This window comes from Mchenga conophoros, linkage group LG2, assembly GCF_057382185.1.
Source record: "Mchenga conophoros isolate Kocher_MC1m ecotype Shallow Benthic linkage group LG2, M_conophoros_male_GT1.1, whole genome shotgun sequence".
NCBI lineage: Eukaryota > Metazoa > Chordata > Actinopteri > Cichliformes > Cichlidae > Mchenga > Mchenga conophoros.
The window spans coordinates 24,122,027-24,147,873 of record NC_140527.1 but is presented as its reverse complement, the minus strand read 5'-3'; the positions used below and the strand labels follow the sequence as shown (position 1 = coordinate 24,147,873).

Sequence of the window (25,847 nt, the reverse complement as noted above, 5' to 3'; positions counted from 1 at the left end):
TCCGTCAACTTGGTGAAAAGCTTAGAGGGAATTATTGTGTTGAATGCTGAACTGTAGTCCACGAACAGCATCCTAACATAATTCCCTCTGCCAGTGTCCAGGTGACTCAGGGATGTGTGGAGCAGGTGACATATGGCATCGTCTGTGGAACGATTAGTCCGGTAAGCAAACTGAAATGAGTCGATGGTGGCAGGAAGTGAAGAAGTGATGTGATCTCTCATCAGTCTTTCAAAACACTTCATTACAATTGAAGTCAGTGCTACTGGACGGTAGTCATTGTGGCAAGCGGGCTGTTGTTTCTTTGGAACAGGGACAATGATGGACTGTTTGAAGCACGTGGGAACCATTGCTTGGGCCAGGGAAAGGTTGAAGATCTCCGTGAACACCGGTGCTAGCTGGTCAGCGCAGGCTCTCAGGACCCGGCCAGGGATTGCATCTGGTCCTGCTGCCTTCCTGGTGTTCACCCTCCTGAAGGTGTTCCTCACGGCATGCTCTGTGATGATGAATGCATTGTCTTCACTGGTGCACTCCGAGCGTGCGCAACCATTTGTTGTTTTAATGAGTGGGAATGGTGCTTGTACTTGAAAGAATTTTCAGTGTCTTTAATAAAAATACCAAATCAGGCACACATCAAAGCAGGATCATAAATGTAAAAACCAGGTTTCAATCTAATACTATACGGGGTTATGTAAGCTCCATCATATATAAACATAAATTATCAGATCTCAGCTAGATTTGTGTAAGCTGCATAATATGTAAACAAATGATCTGATCTCAATTATCAGATCTATCTGCAAAATATATTAGATAAGAGTGCAAGTACGGTAACTTTTTTATTATTATTATTATTATTTTGCTTTTGTTTGGATGTAAACTTCGGTAAAATACACACATAACCATTACATGATGAAAGAAAAATACAGGTGCTGTAACAGAGCCAGAGAACATACGCATTACTGATTTCCTGTTACCTTTTTCTTTTTTTCTTTTTCTTTTTAAGCGGACGTAGCATAAGAGAGCGCAAATCCGCTTTGGCTGCTCATTGGTCGAGAAATATGGAATCAGATGACGTAGTGGTTCCGGGTTTCTAGGTCCCAACAAAAGGTAACTTTCGGTCATTTGTGAAAGAGCGGCACACGGCTGACCGGGCTTTCTTCAGCTGAAGGTAAGAACGCTGCCAGCCTGCCAATACAGCATGGTATCACTCTCTAGCTGACCGCTGTAATCTCATTAGAGCCTTTATCCGTTAGTTAATATGTACTGCTAATATTGAGCAGGTTTAAGCGACAGCAGCTAACGTTAATCAACTTGCCAGTGAGACGCGCCGTGCCAGCAATGTGCGGCGGCTTTTTGTCATCATTTCGTCTGCCATGCCGCTCCTGACCCATTGTCGTTTCAGTGCTAGATAAGGAGGTCAGATTTGCTTCCCAGCTCGCCTTATTTTGAAGCACACCAATTATGTAAAGGGAGCAAGAAAGGCGCTTTAATTTTAATTACAGCTCGTATTGTTTTTCATGGTGTTTTAGCGTAACGTGTTACAAGTGGAAACTGCAAACCCCGGCTACAACTTTAGCATTTCCCGGTATTAAACTGTCGCTTTTGTTAGCAATACCTGCCCTAAACGGATATGCAGTGTTTGGCTTTTTACCGTTAGATAACGTGTTTGTCACTCACAACTAGATATAGACGTGTGAGGAGATTTGCATCGAACCACTCACTCCCGTATTCCCGTGTAAAATGATTTGAATTTGCTTTTATTCAATTCCACCCAAGAGAGAGAGAGGAAAAACTGTTTTAAGCTAGTGGTCCATGGCTTTTCCATCATCATCATCATCACCATCCCCACGTCCTGTCATCACACAGGAATGTTTTCAGGGTATTTTTATTTTCACAGTAAGAGCCCAGAAAAAGATCCTGACATATAAATATTTCTTTCTCCGCCGCTTTGATTCATCTGTGGGTGTACTGTCATTCTTTAAGATGTATGGACAGATGTGACGTACACTGAGGATATGATTCACGGAAATGATTCACGATGAAGAGTGTGAGCTTTCAGGATTGGGAAAGCCAGTTACGTGGTTTGACCTTCTCTTTCCATAAATGTCTTAATGTAGCTAAGTACACAGTGTTCTCTTATTTGCAGGTAACCGGTGTCTGTCTTGTGCCATGAAGACACTTTCCACTTAATAGCTGACTGCCGTAGGCTACAATTACTTTGTCACGTGCTAAACGGGTTCAGCACGTGACGTTTAGCCACAGAGCAAACATGTGGATATTGACTACATTTTGCAATTATGAGACACAATTTGTTTTAACTACTTTACCGTCTCTGCACTCTGAGGATATCAGCAGGTTGAGCTTGCTCTATAGTGACCCTTCCCTGACCACCAAGTGGGGTGAGCCTAAAGAGTATTGTCATTGGTTGTCTGCAGCACAATCCTCATTGGACAGTAGCCAGTCTGGTCAGAGTGACCACATCTCCGCACTACTTCATCCCTCCATGACCTTTCAGTTGACCTGTTGTTTAAAAGCAGGCAGGTGTTTGAGTGCAGCAGAGGACATTATAAGGAGCTGAGCACTGAAAACGTTCAGACATACAGAGGCGGTTTGGTACGCAGCGAGGAGGTGGTGAGGCTGTGGATAATTGCCGTGTGTAGTGCAGTCTTCCTGTCTGTAAGAAGAGGTAGCACAGTGGTGGAACGGTTTAGATAAGCCTCAGATACTGATGGTTAATAGTTCACTTTTTATTTCCAATCTAGTGTTTTGTCAGAGTTCCTTTAAGCAAGAAGTCAACCACCAGACAAACTTAGTTAACCAGCCAACTTCCCTTTTGTGACATCTCTTGGCATGCGATAGATATTTGGGTGAAAATCAACTTTCTTGCTTTTGACTTTTAACCTGAGTTATTTAAGTGATCTCACAGGCAGCTGATGAATGAACTGTATCAATTGACTGTATTGTGTTTTTTGTTTTTCTTTTCTGTCTCAACTTTAGCTTAAGCATTTTGTGGACCAAATATTTACATGCTACAACTGTGGGACTCTTAAGAGTTTAAGAGCTTTTTTTTCCCCTCTTCCCGTCCAACACAATTCTCTTGACGCACCTCAAACATCTTTGGGGCCACCAAGCTTGAAAGTTTTCTGATAACCTGCTGCTCAGCTCCCTTCCAGAAAAAAGCATGGGTCTTCAGTCAGACTCTGTCCTCCAATCTATCCTCCTTTTTCCAATCCACCTTATCATATGGCTGTACTCAATAGTCTCATTCCTGCCTTGGTACTACCTCACCGGAGCTGGCCAAGGAAAAGCTCTGTCCAAGAGGATAAAAGCCCGTTCCAAATCAGGATGTGCCGAGGGACCATACCGCTCCGTGGACCAATTTGATTCCCTGGCCAGGGAAGACTTCCCAGGCAAGGACACACTCGATAAGCTGTTCAAGCATGCTGTGCAGCGCTTCGGTGAAGCTGATTGTCTAGGAACCCGAGAGATTCTGAGCGAAGAGAACGAGACTCAGCCCAACGGCAAAGTTTTTAAAAAGGTAAGGTTGCTTAGAGTTTACTGCTCTGTTGACAAATGCGTAAGTGATCAGAGATGTTCGGTGTTATTTATGTGACCCTTTCTCCTTTTAGCTGATCCTGGGGGAGTACAAATGGTTATCCTACAATGAACTCGACTCCATAGTCAGTGAGTTTGGCAGTGGATTGGCGGCTTTGGGGCAGCAACCCAAAAGCACTATTGCAGTCTTCTGTGAAACCAGGGCAGAGTGGATGATCACTGCTCAGGCATGCTTCAGACACAATTTCCCACGTAAGTATATCTCAGCGCGTTCAATCCAAGGTTTTGGGGTCAGATAGCGTGAATGCTGTGTTAAGTGTTTCATAATTTAATTATCTCACTCACTGAGATCCTTTTTTAAACAATATTATTATTGCAGTGGTGACGTTCTACGCCACACTGGGGGAGGAGGCGATTGCTTTTGGACTGAATGAGACGGGTGTTTCACATTTGGTCACCAACGTGGAGCTCCTTGAGACTAAGCTGAAAGTGAGTTAATCCTTTACAGCACATGGTCCAACCACCACTCCTAAGAACAAGAGAAGCAGTGATATGATTATTCTCATGAGACGTTTTTGTTTACCATCTAACAGCCTCAATTATCATCACATGATTATAATTTAAGATGTAGCAAATTGTTAACATTAAAGTTTGGAAAGCCCAGAATAATGTTTTTGTCCCCAGCTTCATGGATGAAATAAGGAACACAGAATTGATTTGTTAAAGCATTTTTTTTTTTTTAAAGATGCATTTACTGGCTTTCTGTTACAAAGAAAATCCCAAAGGACTATCACTTTTTTAAAAATGTTATTTATAGAAGGAAATCTTGTACTTGGGCATCCTCCTGTAACATTTTTACTCTTTGCTTTTTCTGCATAGACTGTACTGCCACAGATCCCCAACCTGAAGCATGTGATTTATGTGGATGACAAGAAAATGAACACAGAAGGCTACCCAGCAGGGCTTTCCATCCGCAGCATGCAGTCCGTACGAGAGATGGGCAGGCAGCCGGAGAATGGTGTGTATTTCTGACTCACTCTGGTTGTGCTTTTTGTCCTATTTCAGGCACAGTACAAGACGGTAACGCTTTCCTTTGTTCTACAGTGGCTAGGGCAATTGTTGAGCCCCGGCCATCCGATCTGGCCGTTGTGATGTACACCAGCGGTTCCACAGGCAGACCCAAAGGAGTTGTCATTGTCCACAGTAACCTAATTGCAGGAATGACAGGCCAGTGTGAACGCATCCCTGGGCTCGGGTGAGTTGCAGCAATGGCTGATTTGTTGTATTTTAGTAAGGCTACTTGGAGATGTGAAGAAATCTAAGAAAAAAAGAAAGTTTAAGTTCAAATTGGAACTAAGGAAGTGCAGTCAAAGATCCTCAGTGTAAACATTGGAAAGAGGAACTGAAAATGTCTACTAATCGTTGGTCCTAACCAAGACTTTCAATGATTCTACTGTGGCAGGCCTAATGATACCTACATAGCCTATCTGCCCCTGGCTCATGTTCTGGAAATGACAGCTGAAATCTCCTGTGTCACATATGGTTGTCGGATTGGCTATTCGTCCCCACAGACACTGTCAGACCAGGTAAGCAGCACCGACGCCAGGTTGCATTGTTTCTGTCACTGTAGTCTATATTTTAATTGACTCTTAGTGGTGTTTCTGTTAATATTTAGATGAAAAGTCTGGTTTATTTCAAGCTGTTGTTTTTCACAGTTTAAGTGGCCATTGTGACGATTGCGTGCCGTGGCATCGGTCCACACTTTATCTACATTGTAAAGATTTGAGGAAACGAGAGTTCACAAAACCAGATGTGAATCGTGTTTATCATGGCGAACAGTAGCTCTCCAAAAAAGCAGCTTTTTATATTTATTTTTTTAATCTTACTTAAAGGAGATGCCTAACTTAGCCCACTGGAAGCTTTGCTAACTGCGCAACAAGTCGGTTGGAAATGATGAGAAACACTTTAATAATGTCTGGTTTTATTAAAACTTGAGGCATGAGTTCGTCCACAAACCAGTGTGACTTGATCTTGCCTTTGTCGATTAGATTCTGTAGTCTGTGGCCACATTAGTCACATCAGTGGGAAGCAGGGCAGATTGAGGAGGAGTTACATTACAAAAGTTGGACAATATTTCAATTTTTATTTTTTTCCTTCTCCTCTTTAGTCTACCAGGATAAAGAAGGGAAGTAAAGGAGATTGCTCTGTGCTCAGGCCCACACTGATGGCAGCTGTGCCAGTAAGAACCTTGTTTTTTATTTATCCTGTTTGTGTCTTTCTTTATTTTATTTTGTTTGTCAACTGGTGTCTAAATAACTCCTATATGTTTGGTCCAAAAAGGAAATCATGGATCGCATCAACAAGAACGTGATGAGCAAAGTGCAGGAAATGGGTTTTGTTCAGAAGATGCTGTTTACACTGGGCTACAATTATAAACTGGAGCAGATCAGGAGGGGCTATGACGCACCACTCTGCAATGCGTAAGAAGCATCCTATGCGTTCCTGTGACCCTTGCACTAAAACATGATTGGCTTGTTTAACTTAAAATCAAAACACTGCGTGATCTCTCTTTGCAGCTTGTTGTTCCGGAAAGTAAAGAAACTGCTGGGTGGGCGAGTGAGGATGATGCTGTCTGGAGGAGCCCCCCTGTCCCCGGCCACTCAGAGATTTATGAATGTGTGTTTTTGCTGTCCAGTGGGCCAGGGCTACGGCCTCACTGAGACCTGTGGAGCAGGCACTATCACAGAGGGTAAGATAACATTTTGAGTGCCCAAAATAATGACAGATGAGTTCAAATTTAGGCATTATTTAATTTAAAAGAAACAAATCCTGACTTACAGTTTTATTTTAAGTTGGATTAACTAAAGTGCCTCAGTTCCCTAGTGATTTGCTGACTGGAAGCAGTCATTATTGTAGTGAGCCTGGCCAATAGTCACACAGGATAAACAAATACCTCAGGATAGAAGCAGATGGGCCTAAATTGAAAATAATGTTTAAATGACTGTTCTTAAGAAATGTTTTTCATTTTACAGTTGAAGACATCAGCACTGGTCGTGTTGGAGCTCCTCTGATTTGCTGTGAGATTAGACTCAGGGACTGGGCTGAAGGTATGTTTGGGGGGGAAAACATGCCGGGACACGCTTTTGCAGAATGGAAAGATCTCCATTGCAGCGTAATCATGTGTTTTTTATTTTCACTCAGGTGGCTACACCAGTAAAGACATGCCAAATCCAAGAGGGGAGATCTTGATCGGTGGCCCCAATGTAACCATGGGCTACTACAGGAGTGAAGGCAACAATCAGGACTTCTTTGTGGATGAAAATGGTCAGAGATGGTTCTGCACCGGAGATGTAGGAGAGGTTTACCCAGATGGCTGTCTACAAATTGTTGGTGTGTATATTTCTTTTTCTGGGTGGGGGTGGGATGCTACTGTGAATGATACGTATTGTATAAAGCCCTTTGAGTGCTTAAGTAGAGGTGTTTTTTTTTTTTTTTTTTTTTTTTTTTTTTTTTTTTTTTTTTTTTTTTTAAGTGCTATATAAAAATCAGTCCATTTATCATTTACTTTTTCTCATTAAGACCGCAAGAAAGATTTGGTGAAACTGCAGGCTGGAGAGTACGTGTCTCTCGGTAAAGTGGAATCTGCTCTGAAAAACTGCCCTCTTATAGACAACATCTGTGCTTATGCAAACAGGTGAGTGACCTACTTTTTTATTTATTTATTCAGGGAAAGTTAAAATGGTAGGAGATGCAATTTAGAGGCAAAGTTTTTCCATATCCTAATATATGATTTACATCTGGATCAACGAGTATAATGGCAGATTATAAACGATATGGGGAAACAGCTGAATGAATTTGCAGATGGTGACCTTTCCACGAGCTGTTTACAGTTCAAACATCATATTCAACTGCTGCAGGCGTCTGTGTTTTTACTCTAAACTTAAGAACACGAGTGCTTCTTGAAATATTTTTTCATTCTTCACGTTTGACTTTGGAGAAAAATTACATTATAGCGATCAGTCATAGATTCATATCAGTTTCATATGCATGATAGGCCAGCTGAAGTTTTGTGCTAATAAACACTGACTAAACACAGATTTGCATATGACGGGTACAAACAAATATTATTTCACGAGATACTTGCATAAAGTTAGAATTACAGAAAATGTTATTCAGGGTCAGGGTTTCTTATCAGTTGATGCAAATGAACCAGGAAATGAAATAAAAGATAAAGGTACTAGTAAACAACCCAGATGACATTTCCATGAAATGTTTACTTGTACGTATGGTATATTCATCAGCTACAGGCTGTTTCTATTTGTACTATGCATGATTGCGTATCTATAGAAACGTCTTTCACTTATCTCACACTTGGGATTTGAGATGATGATCTCCATTTGAAAATGTGAATGACACTTTATCATCAGTTTAATAAATGCAGTACATAATGCAGTATATGGACAAAAGAATTGGGCCACACCTTGCAATCATTGTTTTCTGTTCTTAGCCAAATGCATATACAACCAAGCACCTAGCCATGCGATCTGCCTTTGCAAACATCCGTGAAAGAGTGGGTCATTGTAAAGAGCTCACTGAATGTGAGTGTGGTGCTGTAATAGGACAAAGTTAGTGTGGGACATTTTTTCCCTACTAGATATTCTACAGTTGACTGTAAATGTATTATTGGAACCACAGCAACTCGGAGCATGTAAAGTTGCAGAGCAGGGTTTTATAAAGTCATCAACGATCTGCTGATTCAATAACTGCAGAGTTTCAAACATCAGCATAAACGCTGTGCACGGGGAGCTTCACGGTGTGGGTTTGCATGGCTGAGCAGCTCTTGTAGGTCATCCAGCACTTTTGTCCATGTAATGTATTTTAGCATATCGAATTAAGCAAGCTAAGGTTTAATTCATTGGGTAGGTGTTTTGTGTTTGTTTCTTTTTTGTTTTTTTTAAATTATTATTTTGTTTTTTCTGACCAAATACAGTGTTAAGCAAGTGTTTATTTCTGGGCTCTTAATATAAACATAATGTGCAGGAAAACATTTTTCAACCTAAATTTAGTCCAGTCTGTTAAACATGTGTGTACTGTTCTAATTATGCAGGCAGGTTTAGTTCCGCTTCTGAAAAGGGGCACCCGGTTTAGCTACAGCAGTACTGACGTGTTGTCAGAACAGTTTAAACATGGTATATTGCATAATATTACACAGAGATGGTTACTCAGGATATCCCAGCAGTAGCAGTATTTCTCAACGTTGCCAGCACTTGCTTGTGTCTCACAGCTCCACTCCTTGAATTCTTTTCTCCTTTTATCATTCCACATCACTCAGCACCGCTCCTGCAGTCATTCTTTGCCTTTTTTTTTTTTTTTTTTTTTTTTCCCCTGTGCTTATTATACCTTCATGTTTACACTTTAAATCATTTCCAGTCTCAGTTCTTCTCCAAGCTCCAATAAAATCAAATTGTTACTGTTCATACATAATTACCTGACAGGCTTTTGCGCCTACGCACTTGAACTGACAGCTTTCAGTGTGAACACCCAAACCGTCATGAAATTCTTCCCACTTCAGATGTGTCACCTGCACTCTGGCTGACATGAGAACTCCAAGTGACGTTTAAGTGTCTTAATGACGACTGAATCAACAAATGTAGCGCTCACTTCGACTTCAGCTGATATCGGAACAATTAAATATGGCACTTAATTAGACTGAAGTGATTACGGCTGCAACTTGAATTAATTATTTTGTCTGTAGTTGTTCAGTGGTGGGCATGCGACGTAATGTTGAACAGTTTCTAAACTTTTTTTTGTTTGTTTTAAATTGTGTGCCCTTGCAGTGATCAGAACTATGTGATCAGCTTCGTGGTTCCCAATCAGAAAAAGCTCACAGAACTGGCCAAACAGAGGAGCATAGAGGGGACATGGGAGGAGATCTGCACTAATCCTGAAATGGAAAGCGAGGTCCTGAAGGCGATCAAGGAGGTCGCCACTAACAGTAAGAGTCTTTTCACAGCATTGCGATAACAGAAGCTTTGCAAGTTTTGCTTTCATCCATACTTTGTCCAAACGTGCCTGAACATCACTTTCCTTCCTTGTAGTTAAACTCCAGAGATTTGAGATTCCAGTGAAGGTGCATCTGAGTCCAGAGCCGTGGACGCCTGAAACGGGCCTAGTCACAGATGCATTCAAGTTGAAGAGGAAAGAGCTGAAGAACCACTATCTCCATCACATAGAGAGAATGTATGGGAGGAAGTAACTTCCAGCAGGCCCACACCACCCAGGAGTTACTGCTTTCACCATAACCACGATTTTGATGTGCAAATATTCCTCTGGTTACAAAGCTGTAGTTTATTTGTGTTCCACAGCTTCACAGAGAAAAGCGTAAGCTATAAATAGTTGTATCTGTGTGTGTGTGTGTGTGAGAGAGAATGTGTGAGAAGTTGTGTTTGTAAGAGATGCACCAAAGTGTCAGTTTTTGTTATTAGAAGGGTGAAAGGCTATTGCAGCTCTCAACTGCCATCCATTGGAAATTGCTGGGACTCTTATTTGTAGCTGTTAGAAACGGCACCTTCGGTCCACATGTTGCTTAAGTCTTGCTGCTGCTTTCATTGAAAATGTTTCAAAAAATAAAGGAAAAAAATGCGACCATGATCACAGAGGCATGTCATGCTGTTTTGTAAAGTTGGAGTACTGATGTTAAGGTGCCTTCAGTCTGCAGTTCTCATGTAGTCGAGCAGAGGTGGTAGCTAGACAGTAAAAAAGAAAAGTTACAAAAAAGGCTGAATGCCGTGTTTACTTGAAAGGAAAAATACTCCCCACCGCAGACACATCGACACGATCAAGAGCATTTACAGTCGTTTGTCCGTGTCTGTGTATTTAGCTTTGATTTTGTTTCTTACCTGTTTTATTTATGCTTTAATGTTATTTTAATGGTTTGTTAAGAAAGGAAGACCAAAATGTGTTGGCCTAAATGACTCAGGAAGACGGACAAATGTTTTAATATATGAAGTTGTCAAATGTGGGGTATACAAACATTTTGACAAATGTTTGTAGGCACCTTATTAAAAAAAACACAATTAACTACTAAACTGCTTAGCCTTTATTATAGTCACAACTGGCATACTGTAATACTGTGCGTACTTTACCTCAGTTAATAGGTTATTGTACGATTTGGTATAAAGGATCCTCTGAACTCAGTTTTAATGTGTTTTCTATGTATTTTTCCAAATACTATCATGTTGGTGGATTTGCATTGTTAAAAGTTTTAAGTACACAGACGATGGCAGTCACTTTAGTTGTTTGGTGAACCTACGTGTATTTATTACTCCCATCATTGCAGTCACATGCCATGTTCGACATTTCAAGAATAAACACCTTTTCGTACTCAGTGTTGTATGACACTTTATTTTATTACAAAAAACTGAATATACAAATGCAATATTGATTATTATTAAGGTGATCACTGCTGAAGCCTTTGTACACTTCAGGGGAAAGCAGAGCCTCAGCTATTCCAGTCTTGAAAGCGGAAACAGTCGCTAGCGATCTTCCACACGGGCTGATCGTTGTTGGGTGAAGCCTGAGCTGTTAGGAGAAAGTTCTGGTTGAAAAAACGCTGTTTGTTCCCTTCAAACTTGACTATGCCACCGGTCACCACAAGCAGTGTTGTCTGGCCTTGGGTTGCTTGCTCTGTGAGTGAGGAGAAGTTAGTTATTTTCTAAAGCAGCAACAGAAGAATAAAGGTTTACATTCACATTTTAATGAGACAATATGATTAATGGGGATCAATTTAATAGTTCAAATGTGTTGAGTTTGGGATTGACCCACTGACCGTGCACAGGCTGGCAATCCAGTGTTTGAACCTGGAACTCGCTGGATGGCAGTGACTCAAAAAACTCGCCCAGGGCTTCCTGTCCTGACACCGCATTTCCGTTCCACACCAAGGTAGCCTTGTCCAGGTAGAGCCGGATTAAGTTCTAGCACATGGGAGCCAGACAATGGTGAACATTAACAGCAACAGTGCCATCAGCCTGTAGCAGAGCACCATGCTCATTAGCTCTAGTGAAACTGAAAGGTTGTGATCTTTAAAATGAAAACTATCACTTTAAGAATAAGACTGCTTTCACTGCAGAGGAGCTGTGGGTTAGTGGGGAGCTCATAGTTGAATCCACTTTAATAAATTTACATCACAGGCCCAAATAAGGAAGTCTTCACAATATCTCTTACTTAGAAGATTTTAAAGCTAAGTTTCAACATGCTATAACCTACACTCATTGGCCACATTATTAGGTACTTATTCAAGCTGGAGCCCAACCGATGTACTGACCAATATATCAGGACTTATAATGGCCAAAAGATGAAAAACGTAAAGATGAAACACCCAGAAGAGCATCTGTGAATGCATTCAAACCTTGAAGCAGATTGGCTACAGCAGCAGAAGACCACAGGCTGTCACTCCTGTCAGCTAAGAACAGGAAGCGGAGACTACAATTCACACGTGCTAACTAAAGTTGACAAAATACAGAAGACTAGAAAATGTTGCCTGATCTGATGATTTTTGCTTTCTGCTGCAACATTTGGCAGGGTCTGAATTTGGTGTAAACAAAGTGATAGCACAGATCTATCCTTGTATCAACAGTTAAGGATGGTGGAGGTGTGATGGCGTAGGTCAGTGATTCTTAAAGTGTGGGCTGCCCCGCCCCCGGCAGGCCACAAAAGGTACTGCAGGTAGGCTGCAGTAATAACAGAAATTCAGTTTGTAATTACTCACAAGTATGTACACTTAAACATTTATATACATTTATACATTTATCTGAAACAGAAATTAAAATTGGTAACTGGAGGTGGTTAGTTTGTGATATTACTCATTACTTTAACTTAAACTCTGTATTGAAGGAGTGGGTCACACATTGGCCTTAACACTTTTCATACGACTGCACTACATTAGCAATTTATAGCTAATGTGGTTTGTGTTTTTGGAATAACATTTTCAATGAAATACGTCATTTTCGTTTGGTCTTTAACATTTATATTGGAGTTTAAGATTTTTTGGGACATTTTCTTGGTACATGGCTCCTTTGTACCAGCTGTTTAAATGTCACATCTTAGCTGACGTTGCTGACCATACGCATCCCCTTGTGACCACAGTGTAGTCATCTTCTGATGACTACTACAAGCTCTTCCATCACATTGCAAAGCTCAGGCCGTCTCAGACTGGTTTCTTGAACATGACAATGAATTCACTGTAGTAAAATGGCCACCGGTCATTAGATCACAATCCAACTTGGCCTTTCAAAGTGGAACAGGAGTTACATCATGGATATGCAGCTGACAAATCTGTGACGCTGTCAAGTCCACAAGCACCAAAATCACTTTGTTGAATCTTTGCCATGAAGATTTAAGACGGGACTGAAGGAAAAAGAGAGGCGCAACTAGAAATGTGTGCCTAATGGAATGACCGGTGTTCCAGATCTACTGGCGTTTAGATCTACTGGCGTTGGTCGAACAGATGTGTGGCAGACTTGCGTTTCAGGAGCTGCTACCGACAAACCAGCAAAAAAAACGCCAAATGTGTCACCTGTGACACTTGTGAGGTTGTCTCAAACACACTCCGTCAGTCTTGATGCTGTTGAACAACAAAATGTTTAAAAATGTGGCGAGTTTACCTGGTGATATCCTCATGCGCGACGCGATCGCGAAAACAGCAAACAATTAACACCACGCCGATGTTGTTCACGGGACAGCAAGAGTAAACGATCGGGAGACTCTTGTCGTCGTTATCGTTCCCCTCGCACGGTTTATTTCTCCGGTTTTTGCTTCACAACTACAGCGAGCAGTTTACTTTGTGCACTAACATGGAGTCGAGTCAACCAGCGCCACCTCTGGCCAAGTGCCCCAGCCTACAGCCAGATCAACCTGTGACACACATCTGCAGCACGTTTGAATTCGTGTCATGCACAACACATTTGTACCTTTCAATTGTGTCTGTTTGTGGGTCATGCAAATAAACCTTTGAAATGAATGAAATGATATCATATATTCCTTATTGGCCTACATTTGTACAAAATTCCAAATTATATACACAAAGTCATAGAAATCACCACTCCAATTGGTCATCATGATTTTGATATTCTCTTTTTCCATAACAATGAAATACACCTTGGACAAATATGACAAATCAATATTTAATTAGTGTTGTCACATCACATCCTGTAAGCAGAGTCTGCCTGTGTCTTTTCCCTGGAAATTAATATTTCCAGCCAATATAGGCAATCCATCAACATGGCTGGGGAGTTGGTAGTTATATACAATCTGTATAAGTGTGGTTAATCTAATGAAGATTTGTAAGGAGATGGCAGTTACTGTGAATTCACAGCAGTTACACAGTGATTAGTAATAAACAGCCAGTGAGAGTGAGTGGATTTAAGAAAGTCAGTGACTCAGGTGTGTCGCTTGGTTTGTCATCTGTTTGTGAGACTGGAGGAGACGTAGAAATCTTTTGTTTTAAATCTTAGTTAGGAAGGTTCCTGTTTGAAAACAAGCACTTTTTGTGAGAAATGCAAGAAGTACATCTGCAGAAAGCACACAGTTACATTCTGTCCATCATGTGGACAAAATCGAAAATGTTGAGCATTGAAAAACTGAGAAAGTTGGGCAAGTTCAAAAGAAATGTGTTTGTAAGAACGAAAAGCCAAATTGTTCCTAAAATAGTTATGTAAAGTCTAACAGTTGTATGTCTGTGTTCTACATGTTTATCTAATGGGAAATAAAGTTGCTATTGTTTTATTGCAGTTTTTGGATAATTCTGAGTGGATTTACACAGTACGGATCTAAATGACCCGCAACAAAATCAATGTCAATTGTGTGTTCTTCAACTTAATACAAGGGTTAATTTCCAAAACTTCCATATGATCTTCAATTTGTAGCAGATCCACTATCACACAGCAGCTGGAGCAGTTTCAAATGGAGGTCAGTCCTAGTGATGTGACATTCTGTATCGAGGCTTCGAAGCTTGTGTCGAGTAATTGAGGGGGCGTTTCCGCGATGCGCGTAACGAGGCTTGCTTCATTTATGGGAGGAGCTGAAAATGAGACGTCCGAAGCCTCGCTGCCCGGCTGTACCACGTGACTGGTTCAGGAAGTGGTTCGAACTTTGCCGCGAGCTATGACAGAGATATAAACCCCTCAGACTTCATTCAAAATGTGGGTGTTTGATGGAGAGTTGCTGTTAGTGAGAGTTTGGAGACAGTTTGGAGGTTTATGAGAGTGAGGAGAGAAAGTCAGGAGAGAATGGAGCCAGCTAAGAAGAGGAGGATGTCCTCCCCTGTGTGGGAACATTTTGATCTAATTCCTCCCAACAAGGTAAATTTCTACAGAAGATGTATTTTCATAATACTGATGGTGCAATACAATTTATGTTAAGCTGTCTTGACTTTTGTACAAGGTGAAGTGTTTGCTATGTGCCAGGGAGCTGGGATATAACAACAACACCTCATCCACGCTTAGGTACTACAGAGCTTTGCATGAGAATAAGGGGAACACCGATTGTGGGGCAAGACCAGGTGAGCCATCAAATGCAATGATAATATAGCATGCAGTAATGTTACTAAATGATATAACAATATTATACAGCTGTTATAAGTTACGTGTGTGATATTTATATTTGTGCTTTGTTCTCCTGAGGAAAGACAATAAAGACAATCTCAAATAGATGAAGACCTGGTTAGCATGGTGATTGAGGACTCCCAGCCATTTAGCATTGTGGAGGACAAAGGATTTAAAAGATTTGTTAAATCATTAAATCCTAGCTATGTTCTCCCCACTAAAAAGTAGGGGTGCAACGATACACAAAATTCACGGTTCGGTTCGGTTCGATACTTTGGTGTCACGGTTCGATATTTTTTCGATACAAAAAAATATGTTCATGCCTTTTTAATTTGTCATTTATTAAAATTATAAATATATATTTTAACACAAAAGTACAGTTTTTAAATTTAACCCTAACCCTTGTGCGTGTTGTTTTTTAGCTCGTCATATTGCAGCCACAGAAATTCTTTTGTCCATGAAACCATAAAGCTGCACTTTCTTTTTGCCTTATAGTCTGATTTGTCATAACTTCTCCGTTTTGTGGTAAGCTTTTCTTTGGCTGTCACTTCTTCACCCTGACCTGTCTTATTTGGCTCAGCAGAACTAAAATATATATCTGTCTGTGAAGGTTCTCAATCATCCAGGTCATCGTAGTGAAATATATATCCTGCCCCACTCACATAAGCTCAGCGATTCTCTGCGCGATCAACCTCTCACATGTTTAAGCTGCGGGAGATTTCACTTGTCATGTTTGCATAGTAAGCTAACAATTAATAAGACGATGTCAGAGGAATTGGTGCACAAATTATCATCACTCACAGATCAGTGCTGTCGCTCTCTATACACAGTTCGTGCAATTGCAAAGTGAAAGCAAAAAAACAAGCGCAAATTCAAACACGATTTCAATATGTCACATATTGACAGTGGCTCACCCAATGACATAATTACCCAGCTACATTTCTGAAAGAATGCAAAAGCATTGACATATATTTTTCCTTCCTACAATAGCCCGACAGGCAGGGCAGCGATAGCCCTGGGACGTCGGGCTAGCGATATTGCGAGCCCTGTATCTGATTGAGGAATCACTCATCTTTGGAAAAGAGAGTTTATTACAGAGAAATGTCTCTTTCCAAAATAAAAGCTATACTATCCGCTTCTTCTGGGCTATATTCTCAGCAGCATATTAAACATATCAGGTCTCCATAAGGAGAATCCTGTGCTAACAGCTGTCTAAATGACTCGGCTAAAGTTTGTAGCATGCTTGTTGTTTTTGTCTTTGCACTAGGATGATGTCGGTGTAAATGTGCAGTCATATTCGTTGTGTTCCCACTAGTGCTTTCAGGTTAATCTCGTTGAAATAACCTTAACGCCACAACACGGCAAATCTCCGTTAACGAGCTACCCTATACAGAGGGGCTAGACGGCCAACACGTTAACGAGCTAACTGCGCTAACACACTAGCTCCCACCCATGTAATTGAGCATTGCATGGCACATCCAACATACTGTTTTACTTTAGTCCATGACTCGCTTACCTTCAGGGTCATACGTCACATGAAAACCAAAATAATTCCAAACGCCAGATCTGAATGAGGGTGGGGAGGTCCACTTCTGTCTGCTAGCTTGCCCTGCGCTCTTCCTTCTGACCATGCTGTCTGTGTTGAGTGCTCAGTGAATCTGCGTTTGACTACTCCGCCTAGGCTGCACTCTCGAGCCTAGGCGGAGTAGTCAAATGCAGATTCACTGAGCGCTCAACACAGACAGCATCGTCAGAAGGAAAGTTGATAAAATAAATTACAAATTTTGTATTGTTCTTTTTTTTTCTCCCCTTTGGTTTTCTTTCTTTCTCTCCCCCTCTTTCTTTCATTCTTTCCCCCTGTCCTATCCCACAGTCATGTCTGTCCCGTTTGCAACTGAAAATAAAATAAATTCATAATTATAATAAAGGTCAATCAAATGGACCAATATGATGATCCACTTAAAATAAATCCTCTTGGCATCTTTCTTGGCCTCAAGACAACAATTCTGATGGCTATAGATCCAAACGGGACACAAAAAAAAAAAAAAAAAAAAATTGAAAAAAATTGAAAAAAATTGTATTGTTCGAACCGAAAGCACTGTATCGAACGGTTCAATATCGATACGAATATCGTTGCACCCCTACTAAAAAGGTCATAAAAGCAGTGAAAATTTAGTTTTTACAGAATAAAATGTGAACAGGCAGGACTGAGGCTCAAAGCCTCAGTGTGTAGCTGTCCATACCTCAACGTTACAAAAGCACAACCACTGTCCACACCCCAACCACACCTCACCTCACAGTAAATGATCATTTCCATTTTAAGCATTTCCAAATAATCATTTTCCATACTGCCAGTATAAATATACACAGTATACTGCCATCACTACAATATAGATGTTTTACACACTGTTTTATACACTTTTGTTGTTGACATTTACAGGCTGTGTGCAAAAGGCCACACTCTTCAAATTCATGCCAACTAATATTTTTACGTCCAGTAGGTGTCCTACTAGAGCAAACGAAGCTTCAAGAAGCTTTGCGCTGGGATGAACCAATTGGATGAAAAGCTTCAGTGCTTCATGAAGCTTCATCTGCCCATCACTAGTCAGTCCACTACTACCATAGCCTACTACTAGATTAACTTGTGACACATCTGCACCTGCTGCTATGATCACATTGAGTAGAGGCTGAGTGGCTGCACTTACCCCTGGTACATCCAAATCTACCCACAAACATGTTGAAAGATGCAATGCCAGCAATGTGGATTGTCAACACTGAAAACAATCAGTAAGCAAAGACAACAGGGATAAATTTTTTCTGTTTATTTAGCACCCACAACATTTGTAGTCGCCTTCTGCACAGGGGAAGTCCACACACACCGTGTGGTACCACTTTCCACAGAAGGTGCATTCAATCTGCAAGATTGAATGAGATTGTCAGAGTCATTGTCTGACTGTTTATTACTAATCACTGTGTAACTGCTGTACATTCACAGTAACTGCCATCTCCTTACAAATGTTTATTAGATTAACCACACTTATGCAGACTGTATATCACAACCAACTCTGAAATGTTCGTTTGCAGAGGGAAGACACAGGCAGACTATGCTAACGACATGTGATGTTACAACACTGGTGAAATATTAGTGTGTCATATATTTGTTCACGGCATTTTTCTTATGGGCAAAAGTATTGATATCAGGATGGTGATTCTTATGATTATGTGTATGTCATTTGGCATTTTGTACAAATGTAGGCTGATAATAAATACATGATATCATTTCATTCATTTCAATGGTTTATTTGCATGACGCACAAACAGACACAATTGAAAGGTACAAATGTGTTGTGCATGACACGAATTCAAACGTGCTGCAGATGTGTGTCACAGGTTGATCTGGCTGTAGGCTGGGGCACTTGGCCAGAGGTGGCGCTGGTTGACTCGACTCCATGTTAGTGCACAAAGCAAACTGCTCGCTTTAGTTGTGAAGCAAACACGCTGAAACCGGAGAAATAAACCGTGCGAGGGGAACGATAACGACGACAAGAGTCTCCCGATCGTTTACTCTTGCTGTCCCGTGAACAACATCGGCGTGGTGTTAATTGTTTGCTGTTTTCGCGGTCGCGCATGAGGATATCACCAGGTAAACTCGCCACATTTTTAAACATTTTGTTGTTCAACAGCATCAAGACTGACGGAGTGTGTTTCAGATAACCTCACAAGTGTCACAGGTGACACATTTGCCGTTTTTTTGCTGGTTTGTCGGTAGGAGCTCCTGAAACACAAGACTGCCACACATCTGTTCGACCAACGCCAGTTGATCTAAACGCCAGTAGATCTGGAACAACGGCACTTTCGGGCCACCGTATGTAGTTTGGTCTTACAAATTAATTTAAGTTAAATTACAGAAACAAAACTCACCCGCCTCTTCTTATCCATACAGTCGTAATAAATGTTGACAAATTCTTCTGAATATCTGCATGACTGGTCGGCATGAGTCCTGAAATCCTGAAGAGATAACTACGTATTACTCAAAGCTGGACACGGTGATTTAACGTGTGTTTTTTTTGGAAACGGCATGGAAAAGCTTACCAGGGTGGTTGCCATATGAACAGATAAATTATTGGAAACAACTCAAAACAAAAATATTACAAAAAGACCGAGAAAACGTCACAATTCAAACTTCTTTTCTTCTCTTGTTATTCCTTTAGCAACCAACACATTTCTATCACACTGGGTATTACTTCCTCGGGGCACCAACTCTGCCTACCAAAATAAGATGTCAGTACAATCTTTCAGACTCATTTAAGCTTCTCTCTTCCGAGTTCCACTTTCATGTCGTGTTTTTTACATTTTAAGGAAACAATAGTGGTAGTAAATGTTGACTGTGTGGATAATAACGCGGAAGTGGCGTGGCAAAGTCAGTACCATTTTGGTGATGGAGTTTTAGTTTGAAAAGAAAAGGTCGACCAGCGCGGAAAGAGAACTCATAATTTCCTGAGTCATTGCTTCTGTGGTTTATTAAACGAAATAACTAAAGAGTATCCTCAGTAAGCTTTAATATATTTATTTGGACATTTAGCTATATTTTAAGAATGGAGGGGTCTGTGTCCAATGTGGAGGTGTGTAACTTTGCTTACACGGGGCAGTTTGAGAAATTAAAACAGTGCATCCTGTCAGATAAAACGCTTGCCTGCAAAACAGACCAGGTAAGAACACATGACCCACCAGTACAGCCTGCGGGAATTCGTTTTCCCTACAGTAAATCGGAATAATAATTTTCTTTTTAAAGCAACACAACTTTCTGTGATTTCAGGACCGGAGAACCGCGCTGCACTGGGCTTGTTCTGCTGGACACACCGATATTGTGGAGTTTCTTCTTGACATGGGAGTTGAAGTGAACCTGCAAGATGATGTAAGTTTATTTGTGGGTACATTAATTCTTTCCTTCTGTAGACTTTTCCCTATAAGGTGCCATGTGACCATTAATACAAGAGATATACTGATGAACACATTGTTTCAGAATGATGCCACTGTTGTCTGTGTTTTGTTTTTCGCTCTCAGGCTTCGTGGACCCCTTTGCACATTGCAGCATCTGCAGGCAGAGAAGACATCGTGAGATCTCTGATATCCAAAGGAGCTCAGCTCAACTCAGTTAATCAAAATGGATGCACCCCTCTGCACTACGCCGCCTCCAAAGACAGATATGAGGTAACATCCACAGGTTGCAGTATTAGTCCTCCATACTTCTGCAGTCAGTTAATACAGTTGTGTTATCTCCCCGTTTAGTTCAGTGGTGCTTTGTTTCTGCACATAATTAATTATATAGTGTTGTGCAAAAGAGTTTGGACATTTGTCTGCTTTTTCCACTTATCTTCGGTCCAGTTCTTATACCTCACAAATTTCAGAGAAGTATTTTTTCCATATAAGCCACATAACACTAACCTATGAATCATTCAAACAAACAAAAAAAGACACCTAACTCAAGGAATGAGCCAGTGTTGGCTGCACATAACAGACGAATTAGCAAAGAACTAATTTTAAATAGTATCTTTAGGCACTTTGTTACTAGCAGCTTGTCATGAAAACACAATTCATTCCCATTTCTTTAGTTAAATCTACAATAATGCCAGAGATAAAAAAAAAAAAAAAAAGATTAAGAGGCATAAAATGTCTTGTACGCCAAAAACATGGCAAACCTCACCACGGTGTGCAGTATGTCCTTTAAATGAAAGTGGACAAGTGGACGACAAAAGAAGTGGCAGGCAATCTACAACAAATGCAACAATATATTTAAGTCATTTTCTCAAAAAATAGGAAAAATCAAGGAAAGACCTGACATAGAACCTGAGAAGATGCATCTCGCACTTCTGTTGACCCATCTGCTGTTCACTGAAGCCTCAGAAATGGTCTCAGCTGAAGGTTGGCTATCAAGAAGCCATTCTTAAGGAAGGAAAATAGGGACAAAAGGCTCAAGTATGACAAATTACACAAGAACTGGACTGAAATCGGTGGCAACACATCTGATGGAGTGATGAATTTAAATGTGAAACTTTTGGTTAAAATTGTTGTCAGTGGTGTAGCTCAGGGGAGAAGTACAGCTGTGAGTGTCTTCTAGTGATGGGCAAAGCACAGCTGTGTGAAGTAGTGAAACATTTGAAGCAGCTGTGCCAGGATTGTACTGAGGTTTCAAAACAATTTCCACAGTGACACCCACTGGCCACTTTTACTATTGTCATGTCTTGATGATGTCTACTCTGTGAACACACAACAAACGTGTTTTGCACAGTTCTAAATAAAGCTATAAGTTATACCAGGCTAACAATAAGTATGACCAGCGCATGATTTGGAGAAATCCTCATTGACCAAAGCGAGAAAAACTTTGAGACTGATGAAGCATGTCTCACGCATGTACACACGTGTTAATATATTAAAGACTCTGCATTTAGTTATTTATTTTTATTTATTTTTAATACAAATTACCTCCTCAGCCTTGGAAAAACTACAATTAAACAGTACACTTCTTGTGGGTATATATTGGTATATTTTGTTTTGTTCTTTTTACTTTTTTCCAAGATGTGCTGTTTATTCAAATGTTTACATCATTGCTCCAAATACATTAGTGCATCATGTGCCCTTGGAACAAATGCATCAGTGAGGTATGTATTTTTTTTGACTTCTACAGTGCCATCAGTAATTACACTGTGAATACTGTGGGTGACACTAAACCTGGCTGTGGTTGCTGTTGCCACTCCTGGTGCTGCAGATGACTCTTAAGCTTTTTTACCCACAACCTTAAAAGCCTGATAGGGTATTTTCAGATTTATACTGTAGGCATAAAGGGGTAGAACTGGTGCCCGCTGGTATTTCCATAGTTTGCGATGTCATCAGTTTTTGTTCTACACTTAGACACAGTGGGTAAGCCCCTGAAAGCTGAAGTGAAACACACCAAGACTTCAGTCAGCTATGGCCATGTGATCTGAGCTAATGCGTCCTAAGCATTTTGAAAAAAGATAATTATGCAAAGTAGGACTTTTCAGGGCCCAGTTTACCCGACATTAGTACAATAACACTGGCTCTCAATATAGTAATAATCATTAGGAATGATTGCATATTAATTCAAATTAATTGTTTATCTGTTGCTGTTATTTATTTATTTATTTTTTCAAATTTTGCCCTCGCTTCCTGCAGGTGGGCCCTGTAATATGCTACAGGTGGGGTGCTGAATGGTGGGTTACACCGGTGGGTTTCTTGTTCTCTACACAAGCTCTACTGGTGCTTCACACACAAATATAGAAAGTGCAACAGAACACAGGAAAGGGGGATAAATGCACTTCAATAGAGTAAGCATGGCAGGAGGCCAGCTTGAGACTGGGGCATCCATGGGGGAGGCAGGTGTTGGACCCTACAGCACACCTTTATTCTGTGGCTTGCCTTTGCTGGAATGTCTAAAAGCCCTCCTCTTCTCATTAAGATAATTTTCATTACATTTTTTTTCTTTCTTCCCGTATAGTATGACTAATGTACCTTTGTCTGCTGCTTTTACTTTCCTCACATCAAGATAAACAGCAATCCCATCACCTACACCCACAACCGTCTTGCTGTTTCTTGTTATCTTTTTTTTTTTTCTTATTACCCCTGTGTTACCACCCCTTTATTATCGCTGCGCCCTATACACACAGGGCTTGGCTTATGAGTAACCACTCTCTGTCACCTATAAGTCACGCCCTGTACACGCAACAGGTTATTAAATTTTTGAAACATGTTCTCATCCAGGGTACCAGGATTCGATTGTGCCTTTTCGTCTTTTCTTAGATCAGCATAAAGTTTTCTCTTTAGAATGAAACTTGTAGATATGAGCTTTAGTACTTTTAAGGAAACCCTGTAGGAATAAGTAAAATATAATTATAGGTTGCTTATACTTCTCAAATGTGCAAAACAAAACAGCTTTTCTTTAACAATAAACTTGTTGTGCTGAATATTTGTCTCCCCCTTGTGGCACATAGAGGTATTACAAAGATACCGTCAACACGTGCTTGTAATGTGTTCCCGCTGTGTTCACTGCTTATGTACAGTTTTCAGTTAGACTCTAACCTTTCCTCTGGACATGTAATGAAGTTTTATTTCCGTATTTGTTTTTATCTGGAGTATTAGAAGGTTTTACTGAACATTTCTTATTTGTTCTGAACCATCATCACTAATACATCAATACATCCCGTCTTGCTCTCTGAGAAGGATCCCTTGGATATAAGAAAAGATGATTTGTCAGCTTTATTTAAAAACAAAAAAAAAACAAAAACAAAAAAAAAATCACTATCTGCAGCTTTATTTTTAAGATGACAAGAATGTTTTATTCAATATAACTGATAATAATATAACAATAAAAGGACATAGCTATCTCAAAAATCGTGGCATTGTTGTAGCATGTATGCTGCAGTACCTATATCATTGCTAATATTACAAAGATTTAATAAAGACCTATGTATATATGGGAGACTTGAGATGGTGGGAAACGGGGTCCAACACACTGCAACAATCAAGATGCATTTTTTTTGTTAAATCAAATGTGCATATAAAAGATCATGAAACTGAATTTTTTCATCGTCTTCTCTCACAAGGACTTGGACATGACATGAATGGATTTCATTGTACATTTACAGGATTTTATTTCAACCACAGGTTTCTTTTCCCAGTCAGGATTGTCCTAACTTTCAGTCTCACTTCCTAACGTGAAACTTCCACATGACTGTGGTAACCAAAATGACGAGATCTGAAAACGGGTATTTCATAGAAACTAGAAATAACTGGATGTAAAAGTGTGGTTTTCAGCTTGTGAATGAAACATGGTTACCTCTTTGCAGATTGCCCTGCTGCTGTTGGAAAATGGAGCAGACCCCAATGCTACTGACAAGCTGGACTCTACGCCTCTTCACAGAGCATCTGCCAAGGGCAACTACCGGCTCATCCAGCTGCTTCTCAAACAGAGTGCATCAACAAATATTCAGGACTCACAGGGCAACACACCTCTGTATGATTACATATATGTCACATGCAATTTTTTTTAACATCATGCAATATGAATACAAAGATGAACTCTAATTATACCTAAAAATAAAATGTTTTCTTACTTATCCTAGCAGTACTAGAAGTTATCATCCACATTACATTAGCTATACAGTGTGATTAGCATTGGGGGGGGAGGCATTTCTGTATTTATAGTTATGCATTGATTTTTATTTTTTTCTTCTCCCAGCCATCTTGCATGCGATGAGGAGCGTGTTGAAGCAGCCAAGTTGCTGGTGGAACATGGAGCGAGCATTTACATTGAGAACAAGGAGGAGAAGACCCCGCTCCAGATAGCAAAGGGCAGTCTTGGGAACATACTCCGTCAGATCGTGGAGGGATGATGCTTTATCTGACCGACGCGTCTTGTTCCAGCTCAAATCCCCACCACCAACCGCCAAGTTACATTCTAAGATTTCCCATCCCGCTCAGTCCTCCTTAAGCGGTCCGTGTGGAAGATGAGATGATGGACTCAGATGGTGCTTTGAGACTGCACAGATCTTATTTGTTGTCTGAGCACAGGTTTTCAAACCCCACAGGCTATTTTCTATTAAATTTGAATTGTAATGTAAAACATGAAGTTCAACCTGTTAATAAATGTGTTGTTCATGAATGACGTACTGCTGCCTTTAGTAATTTAAGCTATTATTGCACAAAATATTGTGAATGTTTCCTACATTTTTGTTCTTTTTATTATTAGCTTATACCCAGGTTCCTTAAAGACTAACTGAAAATATTGTTGCCTACCTGCAACAGTATTAACCTCTCACCTGGTGATGGTGACATATAGGTGTGGCTATGTGGAATATGGTTAAATCTGCAACAGAGCTTTATCTGACCACACCCCAAAACCCTGGACATTAAGAATCCTAAGCAAACTGTTTTTGAACTTCTCAGATTTCAGATTAACTGAATAACAAATAAAAAGTTGTGCAGCTTCATTGTTTTTAAGCTAAATCTTAAATAATGCGTACCTTTGTAGCATGTCAACCTGACAACTTCCCAGCACAACAGCTATTTAAATCCTGCAGTAGTCATGCAATATATGTTATATGTTATTTATAATACTGCCAATACAAGGAACAGTGAGTGGAAAACAGAAGTGGCCAGGTTTTCCCTATTGACGTAGTGCTGCAAAGCGTTTGTTTCTTGTTCCCTGTTCCACATGTTGAGATTATGGCCCACATTTTTATTAGCGGAAGTTTTCAGCCTTCTTTTCTATAGTCTGCCTTTTACTCAATGGCTGTGAAGGAAGCAGCAAAGGGTGTCTTCATTATGACAGGCTGTCGACACTGAAGTGGAAAATTTCCCCCACAAGCAAAGCAGGTTTTTGTGGAACATGACTGAAACTACCACAAAGGAAAAATAAAGCTAGAATAAGCATGAAACTGCTGGGAAGGCAACTCTCACTTGTAACTCAGCTCAAAAAAACAAATGGATAAGTTGATGGAAGCCAAATGATTGCTGGAGAAAACGGAAAGAACAGTAAATAATAGTTTTAAAGGACTCTGAGACAAAAAAGAAGAATACATGAAAGTGAAAAGACTGTCACTTAACAAAAATATCAAGTTTTAGCACATGCTAAAAGATTCTCAGTGTTAGGAATGGGTCCAATGTTCTACCACATTGAGT

The 25,847-nt window shown here is 40.3% G+C and overlaps 3 protein-coding genes across 3 annotated transcripts; 2 read left to right on the top strand and 1 right to left on the bottom strand.

Annotated features, from left to right (window-relative positions):
- The first annotated feature begins 1,015 nt into the window (after positions 1-1,015).
- On the top strand, positions 1,016-10,939 carry acsl4a (acyl-CoA synthetase long chain family member 4a). Its single transcript, XM_085289432.1, has 15 exons — positions 1,016-1,165; positions 2,995-3,535; positions 3,627-3,804; positions 3,932-4,041; positions 4,432-4,570; positions 4,657-4,807; positions 5,015-5,138; positions 5,720-5,791; positions 5,893-6,032; positions 6,129-6,301; positions 6,585-6,659; positions 6,754-6,942; positions 7,132-7,246; positions 9,390-9,547; positions 9,651-10,939. Exons 2-15 carry the CDS (start codon positions 3,179-3,181, stop codon positions 9,806-9,808), a joined length of 2,139 nt encoding a protein of 712 aa, XP_085145558.1. The 5' UTR covers positions 1,016-1,165; positions 2,995-3,178; the 3' UTR covers positions 9,809-10,939.
- nxt2 (nuclear transport factor 2-like export factor 2) lies at positions 10,568-19,401 on the bottom strand. The gene is made up of 4 exons (XM_085289459.1): positions 19,245-19,401; positions 19,074-19,160; positions 11,381-11,525; positions 10,568-11,238 (listed from the first exon to the last, which is right to left on the bottom strand). The coding sequence occupies exons 1-4, from the start codon at positions 19,257-19,259 to the stop codon at positions 11,054-11,056; spliced, it is 432 nt and encodes a 143-aa protein (XP_085145585.1). The 5' UTR covers positions 19,260-19,401; the 3' UTR covers positions 10,568-11,053.
- Positions 19,391-24,828, top strand: psmd10 (proteasome 26S subunit, non-ATPase 10). Its single transcript, XM_085289445.1, has 5 exons — positions 19,391-19,861; positions 19,969-20,067; positions 20,217-20,363; positions 24,014-24,180; positions 24,406-24,828. Exons 1-5 carry the CDS (start codon positions 19,748-19,750, stop codon positions 24,557-24,559), a joined length of 681 nt encoding a protein of 226 aa, XP_085145571.1. The 5' UTR covers positions 19,391-19,747; the 3' UTR covers positions 24,560-24,828.
- Positions 24,829-25,847: the final 1,019 nt, after the last annotated feature.

Excerpts from the sequence above, each read along its gene's own strand:
- acsl4a (XM_085289432.1), top strand. The coding sequence starts at position 3,179 with ATGGGTCTTCAGTCAGACTCTGTCCTCCAATCTATCCTCCTTTTTCCA. Across the intron at positions 4,808-5,014 it reads GAACGCATCCCTGGGCTCGG|GCCTAATGATACCTACATAG; the intron begins GTGAGTTGCAGC and ends CTACTGTGGCAG. Across the intron at positions 6,302-6,584 it reads AGCAGGCACTATCACAGAGG|TTGAAGACATCAGCACTGGT; the intron begins GTAAGATAACAT and ends TTCATTTTACAG.
- psmd10 (XM_085289445.1), top strand. The coding sequence starts at position 19,748 with ATGGAGGGGTCTGTGTCCAATGTGGAGGTGTGTAACTTTGCTTACACG. Across the intron at positions 20,364-24,013 it reads CCTCCAAAGACAGATATGAG|ATTGCCCTGCTGCTGTTGGA; the intron begins GTAACATCCACA and ends ACCTCTTTGCAG. Across the intron at positions 24,181-24,405 it reads TCACAGGGCAACACACCTCT|CCATCTTGCATGCGATGAGG; the intron begins GTATGATTACAT and ends TTCTTCTCCCAG.
- nxt2 (XM_085289459.1), bottom strand. Across the intron at positions 11,526-19,073 it reads GTATGGATAAGAAGAGGCGG|AACTTAATCCGGCTCTACCT; the intron begins GTGAGTTTTGTT and ends CCCATGTGCTAG. Across the intron at positions 11,239-11,380 it reads GGATTGCCAGCCTGTGCACG|AGCAAGCAACCCAAGGCCAG; the intron begins GTCAGTGGGTCA and ends CCTCACTCACAG.